The sequence below is a fragment of the Girardinichthys multiradiatus genome, chromosome 7 (genome assembly GCF_021462225.1).
Source record: "Girardinichthys multiradiatus isolate DD_20200921_A chromosome 7, DD_fGirMul_XY1, whole genome shotgun sequence".
NCBI classification, from domain to species: Eukaryota; Metazoa; Chordata; class Actinopteri; order Cyprinodontiformes; family Goodeidae; genus Girardinichthys; species Girardinichthys multiradiatus.
In genome coordinates, this window is record NC_061800.1 from 21,518,943 (window position 1) to 21,533,501 (window position 14,559).

Consider the following 14,559-nt stretch of genomic DNA (forward strand, 5'->3'; position numbering starts at 1 on the left):
AGGATAAACAATAACATTCCTTTCTGGTCTACTTAGAGGCGTCAGCTTTCTCCTCCCTCGCTGGTTGGATGACTCTAGTCGTTTTATCGGTGAAAGGAAAAGGAGCGGACCCAAGGACCGCTTCGAGCACATGCAGCAGTGTCTGGGTCCAACATGGCTATGACGTCACCACCGCACGAAGGAGGGCTAAAATATGTTTATTTTGAGTAGTTTTAAATATATTTTTTTTTTTTTACTATGCAACCTTTAGAGCAGTTTTAATAGTTTAATAGTCCTGGTTTTGGTCCGACGTTTCCCAAACAAAAAACAGGAGTTTTAATAACTAGAAAAAAGCGTTTTGTCTAAACTGTAGCAAGTTAAATGATAAATGTCTTTTTAACGTATCCCTTTAGGTTAAAAAGTACTGTAAAAACAAGGATGTATTTCATTTTATTTTAAGGTTGTTTATTATTACAAATGTATACTATCAGGTGTTTTAAAAACTATAGATCTCTATAGGCGTTTGTTTATGGGCCGCATGAGTCCAGCTTAGTTCTGCCTGATCTCTCCCTGATCTACAGCAGTCTGCACGGAGCTGCTCTGAGAGGAGCACAGACGGGGATAACAGAGGAGATGCCTGGGCAGACCGATGCAGACATACCTGGTAAGAGTACTCCCAATGCATCAACCGGCACCTTAGTTTTATCTATATATGTAGGAGTAGAGATCCTGTCTTCCTTAAAGTGTCAGTTTCTGTATTTCTAAAGTAAACCTGTAGCTATTTCTGTCTGCTGCTGCTTAAATCTCCTGAGAGTTAACAGCAGCTTGGGCTGGGATTTGGCCGGTGTTCACTTAGACAACTGCAGTAACTTGCTGACCTGCTTAGATTTAAAGCATTGTTCGTCACGACTGCAGAGAGGTGACTCACACAGACTCTTTTTTTTTTTTTTACCCCTCCTCAGAAACAGGAGCCATCTTCACATTTGGGAAGAGCAGCTTTGCTGACAATGTTCCCAGCCAGTTCTGGTTGAAAAATGACCATCCAGTGGAGATATGTTGTGGCCATCAGCACACTGCTATAATCACAGGTACACACACCTTTCCAAACATTCTAGTTATAGCTGGTTTGGTGACTGAAAATGTATTTTTTCTGCAGTCAATTAAAAGTTAACCACCTGTAAAAATTCTGCAGAAAATGGAAGGTTGCTCATGTTTGGTGGTAATACTGGTGGCCAACTGGGACTGAAGATAAAGCCAGCTGCCAATAAACCAGCCTCTGTAAAAGGTATCCACATAGACCACATGTAATCAGTTGTATTAATAATCTAGTGCCTTGTAAGGTGCCTGTGACTACAACCGCTGTCTTCAATGTATTTTTGCGGGATTTATATAATAGCTCAACACAAGGTAGTGCATCGTTTTGAAGTGGAAGGACAATGATACAGGGTTTTAGTGTGTGTTTTTAAAAAATCTGAAAAGTGTAGGTGGGCTAAAGGAGCCAGAAATAGAGATAGTAGTGAACAGGGATTACATTCTTCAGGAGGCCTACCAAAATGTCTCCAAGAGCTCATCAACGACTCATCCAAGAGGACGCAAAAGCATCCATAACAACATCTAAAGCCCTGCAGGCCTCAGTTGCCTTAGTTAAGGTCAGTGTTCATGATTCGACTAAAAGAAAGAGACTAAGCAAATATGGCGTCTATGAAAGAGTTTCATAGCCAAAAGCAATGCTGATGATCTCCAAGACCTGTGGGAAAATGGTCTATGGACTGATGAGAAAAACTGAGCTTTTCTCAAGATGCGTGTCCCGTAACATCTTCATAAAATTGATGCAGGCATTAATTCTGCTCTCTAAAGAAAAATCCTAAAGAATAATGTTTGGCCATCAGTTCACAACCTTTAAGCTCAATAAGGTTATGCAGCAGGTCATTGAGCTAAAGCATACCTGCAAATCCACCAATGAAGGGCTCAAAGATTTGTTCATAAATGCAGGTTTAGGAGTGCCCTAGTCAAAGTACTGATGTAAATCCAATTGAGTTGTTGTGGCATGACCTTTAACTAGCCATGCATGCTCTAAAACCAACCAATTTAGCTAAATTAAAACAATTCTGTAAAGAAGAGTGGGCCAAAAAAAAAAAGAAGTTAAAGGGTGGCACATGCAGGGAAAGTACTTTTTGAGAAGGTGTAAGGCAAGTGTAAGGCTCTGTAAATGTGGTATTCTCAGGACTACAACTTTATTTATTCATTGGTTTCATTACATTCTAGAAATTATGATAACACCAATAACCTTTCTTTTGTCAATGGAAATTTGAATCCTACTGTCATGGCGTCTTAAAAATGCAGGTGAAAATTATTTTAGCCCCGTTACACTTAACCGATGGTATAATAGGTTGTTTCCTTCTCAGCCTTGAAGTCTGAAAAGGTGAAGCTTGTGGCCTGTGGGAAAGATCACACACTTGTCTGCACATGTGAGATGCAAAACAAACAATCTCAAACATTTATTTGCCAGATGTCTCCATTTAACCATAATATTTAGACCCTAACCTGGCGTGTTTTTGAATCCTATCTTGTTTTGCACTTTTTCAGTTCAGGACTGTGTCTATGGTGCTGGTAGGAACCAGAAGGGACAGCTCAGTTTGGGCCACAAGAACACTAAATCCTTTCAGCTGCTGCGTTCATTTTGTGAGCTGGCACCGGTCAAAATGCTTGCTGCTGGTAGCAGCACTTCAGCTGCCTTAACAGGTCTGATTAGTGATAAAACACAAAGAAAATCATATGTGCACATATGATGAGTTTGTTTTGCTACACTCTGTGTGTGCAGAGGATGGGAGGCTGTTTATGTGGGGAGACAACTCTGTGGGTCAGATTGGTTTAGGGGATGAGGTGTTTGCAGCCGCACCCAGAGAGTTGAAGGTGGGGCAGGCTGTGATGTGGGTCTCCTGTGGGCATCGCCACTCAGCGTTTGTCACAGGTAAGACCCTGCTGGACATAACCCAGACCCACTCTGGCCCAGTTAGACCAGACTTTACTCTGTGTTGTTGTTATTTTGTCTATCAATAATTCTGTTTCAGTTCATGGTGGACTTTACACCTTTGGCGAAAGTGCAAATGGACGACTTGGTCTCCAGGTGGAGCAGCTAGCCAATCACAGAATCCCCCAGGAAGTAAAAGGCATTATGGGAAGTGTCACTCAGGTGTGCTGTGGAGGGGAGCACACTGTGGCACTAACAGGTATGTTGATGGGATAAACGTCACCTAAAAACATATCAGAATCAGAATCAGAAAAGCTTTATTGCCAAGTACGTTTGTGGACATACAAGGAATTTATTTTGGCGTAGTCAGTGCAATACAATACAAATTAAACAGTATAAACATATCAACAATATAATATAAATATATGTGCACAATTTTAAGTGAGTGAGAGTAAATATAGAGCAGTATAAGATGCAAGAGCAATACAACAGTACAGGTGATCATTGTGCAAGTATGGCAGTGCTAGTAAAGCAGGAGTCCAAGCTGAGCGTTAATGTAACGCATAGTGTTACAGGTTACAAGTGTCCTGTCAGCAAAAAAGGGGGGGTGTGGGGGAAAGGGAGAGTGTCAGGGTGGTTTACAGTTCCTGGAGCGACAGTAGACTGCAGCCAATCACCTTCTCAGCAGACCGAATGACACGCTGCAGCCTGCCCTTATCCTTGGCTGTAGCAGCGGCGTACCAGATGGTGATGGAGGAGGTGAGGATGGACTCAATGATGGCTGTGTAGAAGTGCACCATCATAGTCTTTGGCAGGTTGAATTTCTTCAGCTGCCGCAGGAAGAACATCCTCTGCTGGGCTTTCTTGATGAGGGAGCTGATGTTTGGCTCCCACTTGAGATCCTGGGAGATGATGGTTCCCAGGAAGCGGAAAGATTCCACAGTGTCAATTGTGGAGTCATAGAGGGTGATGGGGGCAGGTGGGGCTGGGTTCTGCCTGAAGTCCACAACCATCTCCACTGTCTTTAGAGGGTTGAGCTCAAGGTTGTTCTGGCTGCACCAGTCCAACAGATGGTCCACCTCCCATCTGTACGCGGACTCGTCACCATCAGAGATGAGTCCGATCAGGGTGGTGTCGTCCGCAAACTTCAGAAGCTTGACAGACTGGTGACTGGAGGTGCAGCTGTTGGTGTACAGGGAGAAGAGCAGAGGAGAGAGAACACAGCCTTGGGGGGAACCAGTGCTGATGGTCAGGGAGTCAGAGACGTGCTTCCCCAGCCTCACGCGCTGCTTCCTGTCAGACAGGAAGTCAGTGATCCACCTGCAGGTGGAGTCGGGCACACTCAGCTTGGAGAGCTTCTCCTGTAGCAGAACTGGGACGATGGTGTTGAAGGCAGAGCTGAAATCCACAAACAGGATCCTGGCGTAGGTTCCTGTGGAGTCCAGGTGCTGGAGGATGAAGTGAAGGGCTAGGTTGACTGCATCATCTACAGACCTGTTGGCTCTGTAGGCAAACTGCAGGGGGTCCAGGAGGGGGTCGGTGATGTCTTTTAGGTGTGAGAGCACAAGGCGCTCAAAGGACTTCATCACCACAGAGGTCAGGGCGACGGGTCTGAAGTCATTAAGCCCTGTGGTCCTTGGCGTCTTGGGAACAGGGACGATGGTGGAGGACTTGAAGCAGGCTGGCACATGACATGTCTCCAGTGAGGTGTTAAAAATGTCTGTGAAGACTGGAGACAGCTGATCAGCGCAGTGCTTCAGGCTGGCTGGTGAGACAGAATTCGGACCAGCAGCTTTCTGTCTCCTGAAGAGTTTGTTGACGTCCCTCTCCTGGATGGAAAGAGCCGTCCTCGGCGTGGGTAGGGGGCTGGTGGGGGGGAACTTCAGGGTGGGGGTTGGAGGTGCCAAGGCCCCTCTTGAGGTTGGAGAGATGGGGGTGGTGGATTGTGGCTGCAGCTGTTGGGGGTTGTCGTGGGGGATGGTTGCAGGACTGTCCCTTTGTCTTCAAAGCGGCAGTAGAACTCGTTCAGGTCGTTGGCGAGGCGTCAGTCGTTGATGGAGTGGAGGGCTTTCGGCTTGTAGTTGGTGATTTGCTTGAGCCCTTTCCAGACAGACGCAGAGTCGTTGGCTGAGAACTGGATTTGGAGCTTCTCAGAGTACAGTCGTTTGGCCTCTTTCACTGCCTTGCCAAACTTGTACTTAGCCTCTCTGTATATGTCTTTGTCCCCACTCCTGAAGGCCTCTTCCTTATCCAGTCTTAACCTTCTGAGTTTAGCTGTGAACCAGGGTTTGTCGTTGTTGTAACTCACCCTGGTGCATGATGGTACACAGCTGTCCTCACAGAAGCTGATGTAGGAAGTCACAGCCTCTGTGTACTCGTCCAGACTGTTGGTAGTAGTCCTGAACACATCCCAGTCTGTACAGCCTAAACACGCCTGGAGATTCTCCACAGCCTCACTGCTCCACTTCCTTGTCGTCCTCACAACAGGTTTGCAGAGCTTTAGTTTCTGCCTGTATGCAGGAATCAGGTGGACCATGATGTGGTCGGATTGGCCCAGTGCAGCACGTGGGACAGCGTGATAAGCGTCTCTGATGGTGGTAATAAAGGGGCAGCATGTAAAGTTAATATTGTGATGGTTAAATAAAAAAAAATAAAAAAATGTTATGGCTTCTTTGAGGTTTTAGAAAAATTTAATATAATGATTTAGGTCAACATTTTATATTTGTGGAAAATTTGTTAAAAACAGGTGGTTTGTGGCCTACTAACACTAAAATGTCAGTGTTTTACTTGTACCATTTGTAGATGAAATGTAGATATTGCCTAAAAACACAGAAAACTGTAAAAATGTTATTTTTTTGGCACTTGTGTATGTAAAAATACTGCCATTTCTTTTGCATTTTTGACCAGAGCCACTGGTTGCAGACCTAATAAGTATTTTAGCTAATATGTGATTAGTTTTGAGATCCTTCTTTGAGCAAAGGTATTACTGTCATCATGTAAGAATATACAAAAAACCACAAATAGCACAAACATTCAAAACCTCAATTATAAAGCAGTATGAGAAAACATTATTTATTTAACAGTCAGTACAGTTATTGGAAAAAAGGAAGTAGACAAAATGATTACATAATTTATAAAAACACATTTTGCAGCACAACAAGCTCCTGCAGTTGGACAGATGACCTAACATTTGCTAAGCAGAGGTTCTTATGGTTGTCCCAATGCCTGTAAGATGATCATGGTCTGTGGCTGTAAAATAAGTCCAAACCACCACCCCACCGCCATTATGTTTGACAGTTGGGAAAAGAGGATCATGTTGATGTGTGTTTGGGTTACTTTAGAGCTGCATAACATATCCAATTCAAATTGTCATTACAAAATCAGTGTATGCAATATCACAACTGCAAAGGACTGCTTGAACACAATATTTGGTTGAGAATTGTATTTCAAGAATCTGCCTTTCAGGCTCTGCATCTCTCTATCGTATTTAAGTACAAACACAACTGATTTATACTTTGATTACAGAAGATAAGTAAATTGACTATTACTTGTAATTAGTTACATTTCTCTTCTTTGTGTTGTCACATTTGTTTTTCTGTGCCAGAGGAGGAAGTGTACACTTTCGGGAGGGGTCAGTACGGTCAGCTCGGCCATGGGACGTTTCAGTTTGAACTTCATTTGCCAAAACCTCTGGAGCACTTTCACAACAGCTGCCCCAAACACATTGCCTGCGGAGAAAACCACACCGCTGTGATCACAAGTCAACCAGCTTTCAGCTATCATCTTTGTAGCCCTGCATGCATATTTGATGTAGCAGAAACATTATAATCAGATGTTTTAGTAGTGGTGTGCAGAGCAGTTATGAGCAGTCGGTATGTTATTGTAAAGTTATTGTAAAATGACAGAAATCCACTTTGATGTTAACTCCACTCTCACAAGTTGTTGGTTTGACAAGTCTAAAAGCTTACTTACTATGATTAACTTACTCTATGAAACTTACTATGGTTAAGATACTGACTGCTTGTAACCCTTCACAAAACTCCAAACTGCGTTTCTGTTAAATTTACAATGTTTTTAATCCTGTACAGTCCTAAGACCTTAAAAATCCTGATAACGGTATGTCTGCCATGTTCCAAGCTAGTTATTTTGAAAGGTTTTGCTTCTCTGGGGCACAAGAACCAAAGCTTTTATTATATATACAGTATAAACAAAACTTGTAAATATTCAACATAAAGTAGGTTAATTTAGTGCAACTAGCATATAAAACAAACAGTAATCAGTTAATTAGTCTAAAATTTTAAGAGCAAGACAGGAAAAACAACACAAAAGACTTTCAGTGTTGACGTGGTGTTTTCTTTACTATCTATTAAATAGGAATTTATTTTGTTGTCAGATGAAGCGAACTTGTCTTTGTCCTCCACAGAGGCTGGGCTGCTCTACACATTTGGTGATGGCCGTTATGGAAAACTGGGGTTACAGGAAGAGAACTTCATTAACCAGTTCAGCCCAACACTGTGCACGCGTTTTCTGAAGTACAGGGTGCAGTTGGTAAGTCAAGGCTGTGCAGAAGGGTGTCAGGTAACTTGTGAGTCAGAGATTTTGTTTTAAGGAAAGAGGAAAGTGTTACACACCCTTGAAAATATTAATTTAAAAATACCTTAAAAAGTAAGAATTGTTATAATTATTTTTTCTGTGTCATGAACAAGGAAACAAAACACAGTACCTTGCAAAAAATTCCCACCCAGTATGCTTTTTTCACACTTTCTCAGGTGACGGCCACATCCTCGTTTCTTGGAGTTTTTTTTTATTTAGACCAACAGTGCAGCCAACTGCCTTCAGAAATTTCAGTAGGCACCCGAGGGCTGCTGCTTCTTTAAATCATTACTTCTTTATAAAGAAAATAAATCCCAAAATGCTCAACTTTAATCCAATCTTATGCATTTTTCACAGGAGACAAGTGTCAGCAAATGAATGCACAATAATCAAAGGAACTATGTTGTGTCCTTCACATATTTAGGTGTCCTGTGGTGATCACCACACACTGGTTCTGGCTGTCCCCAGACCAGGAGCACAGAGTCAGGATATAGTGCCAGAGAAGGATACTACAATCGCAGACTTCTTCTGGGAGTCAGAAGACCCTGAAAGCATGTTGAAATACTCTCTCATGGATCCGGCCACAGTGGTCCCACTCTCAGCTCTAGCTGCTCGTGCTCGCCATAGAGAAAAAGTGAGAACCCAACACCTCACGGCTCATTTTACAATCACCATCATGTGGGATGTCTTGAAAAAAAACACGGAATTTCCTTCACAATCCTCTGTAATGACTAAATTTTTCAATTTTACACATGCATTCTGCTAAAACACCTTCAATAATAAATAAAAACAATACTGAGGTATTTACTTCCTAATTTAATAAAATGTAACTTCATTTATATTAGGAAATTTTTCTCATTCTCATGCGCTCACAGTTTAGCTCCAGTAGGGAGAGGTATTACACAGATTTTTCAGATCTACTGTAGTGGCACATTGAGGAGGCTGTAGAGATGAATTTCAAAACATTAACTCTGATTCTTTTGCCTTTCAGAAGAATTTTGTTGAGCTTTTTGGAGAATTGCCTCAGAACCACCCTCGTCTTAACCCTGGCTTCCTCAGTACCTCCTGGCAGACGTCTACAACTATCCAAAACCTGAAACTCTTTCCAAGGGATGCTCACACCCCCCCATCCGCCCCCAAAGCAGCAACAGCAAGCCTGCTTTTATCCCCCAGATCTCAGTCCGTATCCTCTCGGAGTGCCGGGGTATCCTCCAGGCTGTCAAGCCCACGTTCACAATCATCTTACACGTGTCAGAGTAGACCCTCCACCGCTGCTTCCTCCTGGTCCAAATCCAAAAAGCTGCCTTCTCCTGTATCTTCATCCACATCTATAGCTAATACTAAATCAAGCAGTCCTGCCCATACTAAAAAAGCTTTGAAGAGTGCAGCATGCAGAGCAGGAAAGGGTGAAAATGTCTTAAATGACAAACCGTCTGATGCTTTACCACCTAACAAATCCTGCAGCCCTAATAGACCCCTCATCCATGTTTCTGATAATAACCTGAATCAGGAAAGACAACAAACAGGTATCTTAAACTAATACATTCACGAAGCAAGTAACTAAAGTATCCGCACTTAATGAAGTCCTATCTTTTGTTTCAGAGGGAGAAGCTTTAATGGGACAACTAATCTTTCAAGATGTGGAAGATAAGGTGAACCATGTGGATTTTTTCCCTTATAAGGTAAGAGAAGAGTTTTTTATTAGCTTATGCAAGGGTATAATGTTTAATGGAAGAGATAAATATGGAACACAGTCATTAAAACATAGTCTTGCTGAGTGTTATTATCCTCCTCTGGCTTCTTCTTTCTGCTCTAAATTATAAGCACTCCAGGGCAGGAAGCAGCAGAGTTAAACACTCACTGACTTTTCCAGGAAATCTGCATACCTCAGCATATAATACTGTATATGTGTGTGTGTGTGTTCTGGAAAGCCCATGGGTGCACAGCAGCTTTCCACTTAATTTAAAACTGAAGTGAAATGCTCAATTGCATTTCGATTTCTGAGTTTTCTAAACAAATTAAGCTTTTTAAATTTTAGTTTATTACTTCCAGCCTGTCTCAAGCCACACATTTTTTTGTATTCAGGCTCAGGAATGTATAGACACACGCGCACACACACACACACAAGCACTGACGGAGTCTCCTGCGTTGTTGTGTGCAGGAAGTTTGTCCAACATGTGGGGCTCAGTAATCCAGTCCTTTCTCATATGGAAGGGGTCAGTGTGTACAGCGGCGACAGGCATGTTTGATTCTGTATGAGCTTTAAATTTGACAGATTAAAAATAAGCTAAATAGCGTCTGAAATGGCAGAAATGTAGACTTCTCTGCAAAAATTTTAAACTATGCATAATTTCTTCATATTTTGCTTTCAATGACCCGGGCTTTCCTGTAATATTTTACAGTTGCCTCCACTTGTATAGTAAACTTGTTTCTGAAAGTGACAGCATCCTGCCCAAGTCTCAATACTTTTGCAGCCTATTACAGTATTTTTTCATCTCAAATTGAGCTGTATTTGGCTAAATCTATTTCTTTCAACAATGGCTTTCTCCTTGCCATTCTTCCATAAAGTCCAGATTTATGAAGTAAACGACTAATAGTTGTCTTGCATGAGTTGAACAATGCTCAGTGTGAGGTTGAAAGCTTGTTATATTGTTTTATAACCTAACCCTGCTTTAAACTTCTCCACCACTTTATCCCTGATCTGTCGGCTGTGTTCCTTGGTCTTGATGAAGCTGTTTGTTCACTAACAGCTTCATACTGGGGTTAAAATTACACACTGGTGGACTCTTTTGGCTAATTAGATGACTTCTAAATTAGGGGTATTAGAGCAAAGGGGGCAAAATAAAAATAATCTTCAGATTTATCTTGTAAAAATTTTGAAAAAGTATGTACCCTTTTGCTTCTAATTTGTAATTATAAAGTACTTTGTGTTGATTCATCACGTAAATCTCAATAAAAAAGTTAGACATTTTTCATTGTATTGTGAGAAAATGTGAAAAAGTTCAAAGGATATGATTAATTTTACAAGATGCAATAAAGCCAGCAACAATTTTGGTCCTAGCATAACAACCTCTGCTCTTTCGTTATTTTTTATATACTCATAAGGAGTTTAGAGACAATGCTGCAATTGTTTTGCACAAAATTGTATTTCATTTTAACCTTACATAAATACTCTAGCAATGGAATTTTGTTTTCTAAAAGGTCTATTAATAATTATTATATTTTATGCACTGGCTAAACAAACAGATTAGATGATAGTACAGTTTGTAGCTCAGGTTTTAATCAAATAAATAATTCAATGTTGTCATTGTAGGAAAACAAAACTGGGGGAGTTCAAATTGCAAAAGAGCCAGAGGTGCATGCAGACCAGAACAGTGTCCAAAGCTCTCCTAAAAGGCTTCTGAGAGGCTCCATCTCCAGAAAGGAAGAAGTGTCATCACTCAAGAGCAGGAAGAAAAAAGCACAAGTCACATCTCAAAATGATCAGAAAATTAACAACAGTAAAACAAAACCTCCAGATGTAAAAGAAGACAAAATGAAGGTCTATAACTTTAAATCGACAAAACATGACAAGAGAAGTGCAACAACACAACAACCTGTGCAGAAAGCAACGACCAAAGTAAAGAAACATTATGAAAAAAATCAAGTGACAGTGCCCTTTTTTAAGAAAGAAGTGAAAGTTACTCCAAAAAGAAAGAAAATATCATCCGCTTCAGACACAACAAGCCCAAAACTAATAGTGGCAGATAATAGGGAGATAAGTAGTTTAACATCCACTGAAAACGTCTCAAAGGACGATGCCGTAATCCAAAATAAAAGCACTGATCTCAGACCTGCTGAAGTGACTCCAAAAAAGAATAAGGTTGAATCTTTAGTGACATGTATTCAAAGCACAGCATTGGCTGTAAAATCACAAAGACCTGAAATTACCAAGCTTTCTCAGGCTGAGACTCTGAGTGTGAAATCTACACCTGTGAAGGCGATAAAACCCAAACCAGACAAACATCAAAGCAAGCATGCTAAAAAACCTTCTGCTGGAAGTAAAAACATCAAAAAAGGTGACAAGGATGGTTTTATCTTTGCAAAAAACACAACTGGAGGAGTTAAAGGCAGAACGTCAGAAAAACAGAACTTGCTTCAAAAGAAGAAGAAAAATAAAGATGAAAATACTAAAGTTAAACAGAGATACAAAACAAAAAGAGGGACAGACAACGGTGTTAATATGGACTCAGAACTTAAGAGCAAAGCCGAGCCAAGGATTAAAAAGACTGAAGCTTCCAGCTTGCTGGCATCACAGCGTGAAGAAACTTCTGAAATCTCCAGTGGTGTAGTTTCCTCACAAAGCCCTAAAAGAACCAATGGGCTTTCTGTCAGCAGAGCTAAATCCTTGCAATCCTCTGACCGGGCTGCTGCAGAAACTCCTGCACCTGAAAAGGAAAAAAGAGAGGTTGAAGACCTGCATGAAAGAAAACAAATGTGGGGAGAAATTGTGAGCGACGCATCGTCTCTTTTCCCTGCTGCAGGGATCGCTGGTGCAGCTATCAGCCTCCTCGACGAGGCCATGACTTATGTGGAGGCTTTCCAGGCTGATCGTGACAGAGGTGCCTCTACAGAACCTAAAACACCCCTTAACGCCAAACAGTTCACAAAGCAGAGTGCAATTATGCACCCTTCCTTCTCCTCTACAACTTTGCATTCTGATTCAGAGGAAAGAGATGACAGCACACAGAAGGATGCTCAAATGAGCATCTTATCAGATTTAGGAGATGTTGCGCATGAGGAAGAATTTAATGATCCATTAGAGCAGGAACCACCAGAGAAGATCAGGAATAAGGAAACTTCTGAAAATGAACATGGAGGAGAAGAGGAAAGCTCTGAGAAGGATGATGATTCCAAAATGATTATAACAAACACTGGCAATGAGGAACATAAGGAAGATAATGAAGAGTTAGGAAGTGAAGTGGAAAACAATGATGAGAAAGGAGAAAGCTGTGTTGGTATGGGAGCTGCAGAGGAGACTGAACCTGAAGAGGAGGATGAAGAGCAAAATAGCGACTCAGAGGAAGGGGAGAGTGAGGGCAGCTTTCAGGGAGAAGGTGAAGAAAGCAACAATAGTGACACAACAGATTCTGAAAGTGAGGAAGAGGAAAGCAGCATGGAAACGGGTGAAGAAGTGACTCATTCTGAAGTGAGTGAGGCAGCTGGGGAAGATGAAAGTAGAAGTGAGGAGCAAAGTGATGAGGAGGGTAAAAGAGAGGAAGATGGTGAGGTTAGTGGTGATGAAGAAGAAAAAAGCAGTGATGGATCAGAGCAAGAAGATAGTGAAAGTGAAAAGGAGGAAGAGGAGGACAGGGATGGAAGTAGCACTGTAGTGTCTGATAAAAGCGAGGAAGAAGAGGAACCTGAAGAAGAAGAAGGTGAGGAACTGAGGCAATCCGAAGAGGAGCAGGAAACAGGGAAAGATGAGAGTGGAGGGGAGGATGATGGTGATGAAGACATTCAGGAGGAAGAGGAAGGAGAACTTTCCACAAATGATGAAGAAGCTGAACAGGAGGCTACAGAGGATGAGGAGGAAGGAGAAGGGGAGGGAGAGAGCACAGAGGAGGAAAATGAGGAGGGGAAACTGGGGGGCAGAGCAAAGGAGGAAGATGAGGCCATAGAGGAAGAGAGCAACAGTGAGAAGGAAGAGAAAAACACAAGAGAAGATGAGGAAAATGAGGAAAGCAGCTCTGCTTCTGAAGAAGAAGATAGTGAAGATGACCATGAAGAAGGGGAAGCAAGCGAGGAAAAAGGAAAGGAGTGTGAGGAACAGGGAGAAGAAGATGATGAGGAGGAAGAAGATGGAAAGCAAGAACAAGATGAACATGAAGAGGAGGAGGAAGGAGAGGAAGATGATGAAAACAATGGAGAAGAACAAACGGAAGACGATGAGGAAGAGGAAGAAGAAGAAGAACAAGAGGCAGAAGGAGAGGAAGAGGAGGAAAACAATGGAGATGAAGAACAAACGGAAGATGAGGAAGAAGGAGAGGAAAAAGATGGGGATGAAGAACAAACAGAAGAAGATGAGGAAGAAGAGGAAGAAGAGGATGAAGGAAAAGAAGTTGAAGAGAAAGAAGTACAAAAGACAAAGGAGAAGAAAAAGAAGAAGAGAGAGAACTTAACAAGACCAAAAAGAGAGGAGCCACAGTCATTGACTCCTGCGGCATCTTCTTCGGTTAAACAGAAGGAAGCTCCCAGACCAGCCTCGAGGAGCAAGCAGAGAGCTGCAGAGAAGAGACCGGAAGACTCCCAGCAGTTCTGGAACAATGTTCTGCCTCAGTACCTGGACCTGCAGTGACACTTTCTCATCTACAGATAGAGGAAGAAAAGGATGCTGTCACCAAGGTGACACACACTGCTTTGTGAACTAAGGCTTCCATGCCTTAGGTTGAACACTCGTCCGTGGCCATCTTGAATTTTCACTGACCAGAAGTGGCCATGTTTGGAAGAAAGGCAGTAAACAGTGTTTGATGAGAAGATCAAAAGAAGACAAATTGTTGGTGCACGTCTTGCTGTCTTGCTGGCGCATCTGTGACCAAGACAGCAAGTCTTTGTGATGTATCAAGAGCCACGGTATCCAGGGTAATATCAGCATACCACCAAGAAGGACGAACCACATCCAACAGGATTAACTGTGGACGCAAGAGGAAGCTGTCTGAAAGGGATGTTCGGGTACTAACCCGGATTGTATCCAAAAAACATAAAACCACGGCTGCCCAAATCACGGCAGAATTAAATGTGCACCTCAACTCTCCTGTTTCCACCAGAACTGTCCGTCGGGAGCTCCACAGGGTCAATATACACGGTTGGGCTGCTATAACCAAACCTTTGGTCACTCATGCCAATGCCAAACGTCAGTTTCAATGGTGCAAGGAGCACAAATCTTGGACTGTGGACAATGTGAAACATGTATTGTTCTCTGATGAGTCCACCTTTACTGTTTTCCCCACATCCGGGAGAGTTACGGTGTGGAGAAG

At 42.2% G+C, this 14,559-nt stretch overlaps 1 protein-coding gene across 1 annotated transcript; it reads left to right on the forward strand.

Annotated features, from left to right (window-relative positions):
- Positions 1 to 612: 612 nt before the first annotated feature.
- Positions 613 to 14,088, forward strand: rpgra (retinitis pigmentosa GTPase regulator a). Its single transcript, XM_047370689.1, has 13 exons — positions 613 to 643; positions 942 to 1,067; positions 1,172 to 1,264; positions 2,385 to 2,447; positions 2,566 to 2,721; positions 2,801 to 2,950; positions 3,051 to 3,209; positions 6,555 to 6,775; positions 7,325 to 7,498; positions 7,968 to 8,177; positions 8,535 to 9,069; positions 9,146 to 9,225; positions 10,857 to 14,088. The coding sequence occupies exons 1-13, from the start codon at positions 613 to 615 to the stop codon at positions 13,878 to 13,880; spliced, it is 5,022 nt and encodes a 1,673-aa protein (XP_047226645.1). The 3' UTR covers positions 13,881 to 14,088.
- Positions 14,089 to 14,559: the final 471 nt, after the last annotated feature.

Bases quoted from the DNA above. Each gene is read 5' to 3' on its own strand.
- rpgra (XM_047370689.1), top strand. From the start codon at position 613: ATGCCTGGGCAGACCGATGCAGACATACCTG. The intron at 1,068-1,171 runs GTACACACACCT...AAAATTCTGCAG, and splicing joins GCACACTGCTATAATCACAG to AAAATGGAAGGTTGCTCATG. The intron at 1,265-2,384 runs GTATCCACATAG...TTTCCTTCTCAG, and splicing joins TAAACCAGCCTCTGTAAAAG to CCTTGAAGTCTGAAAAGGTG.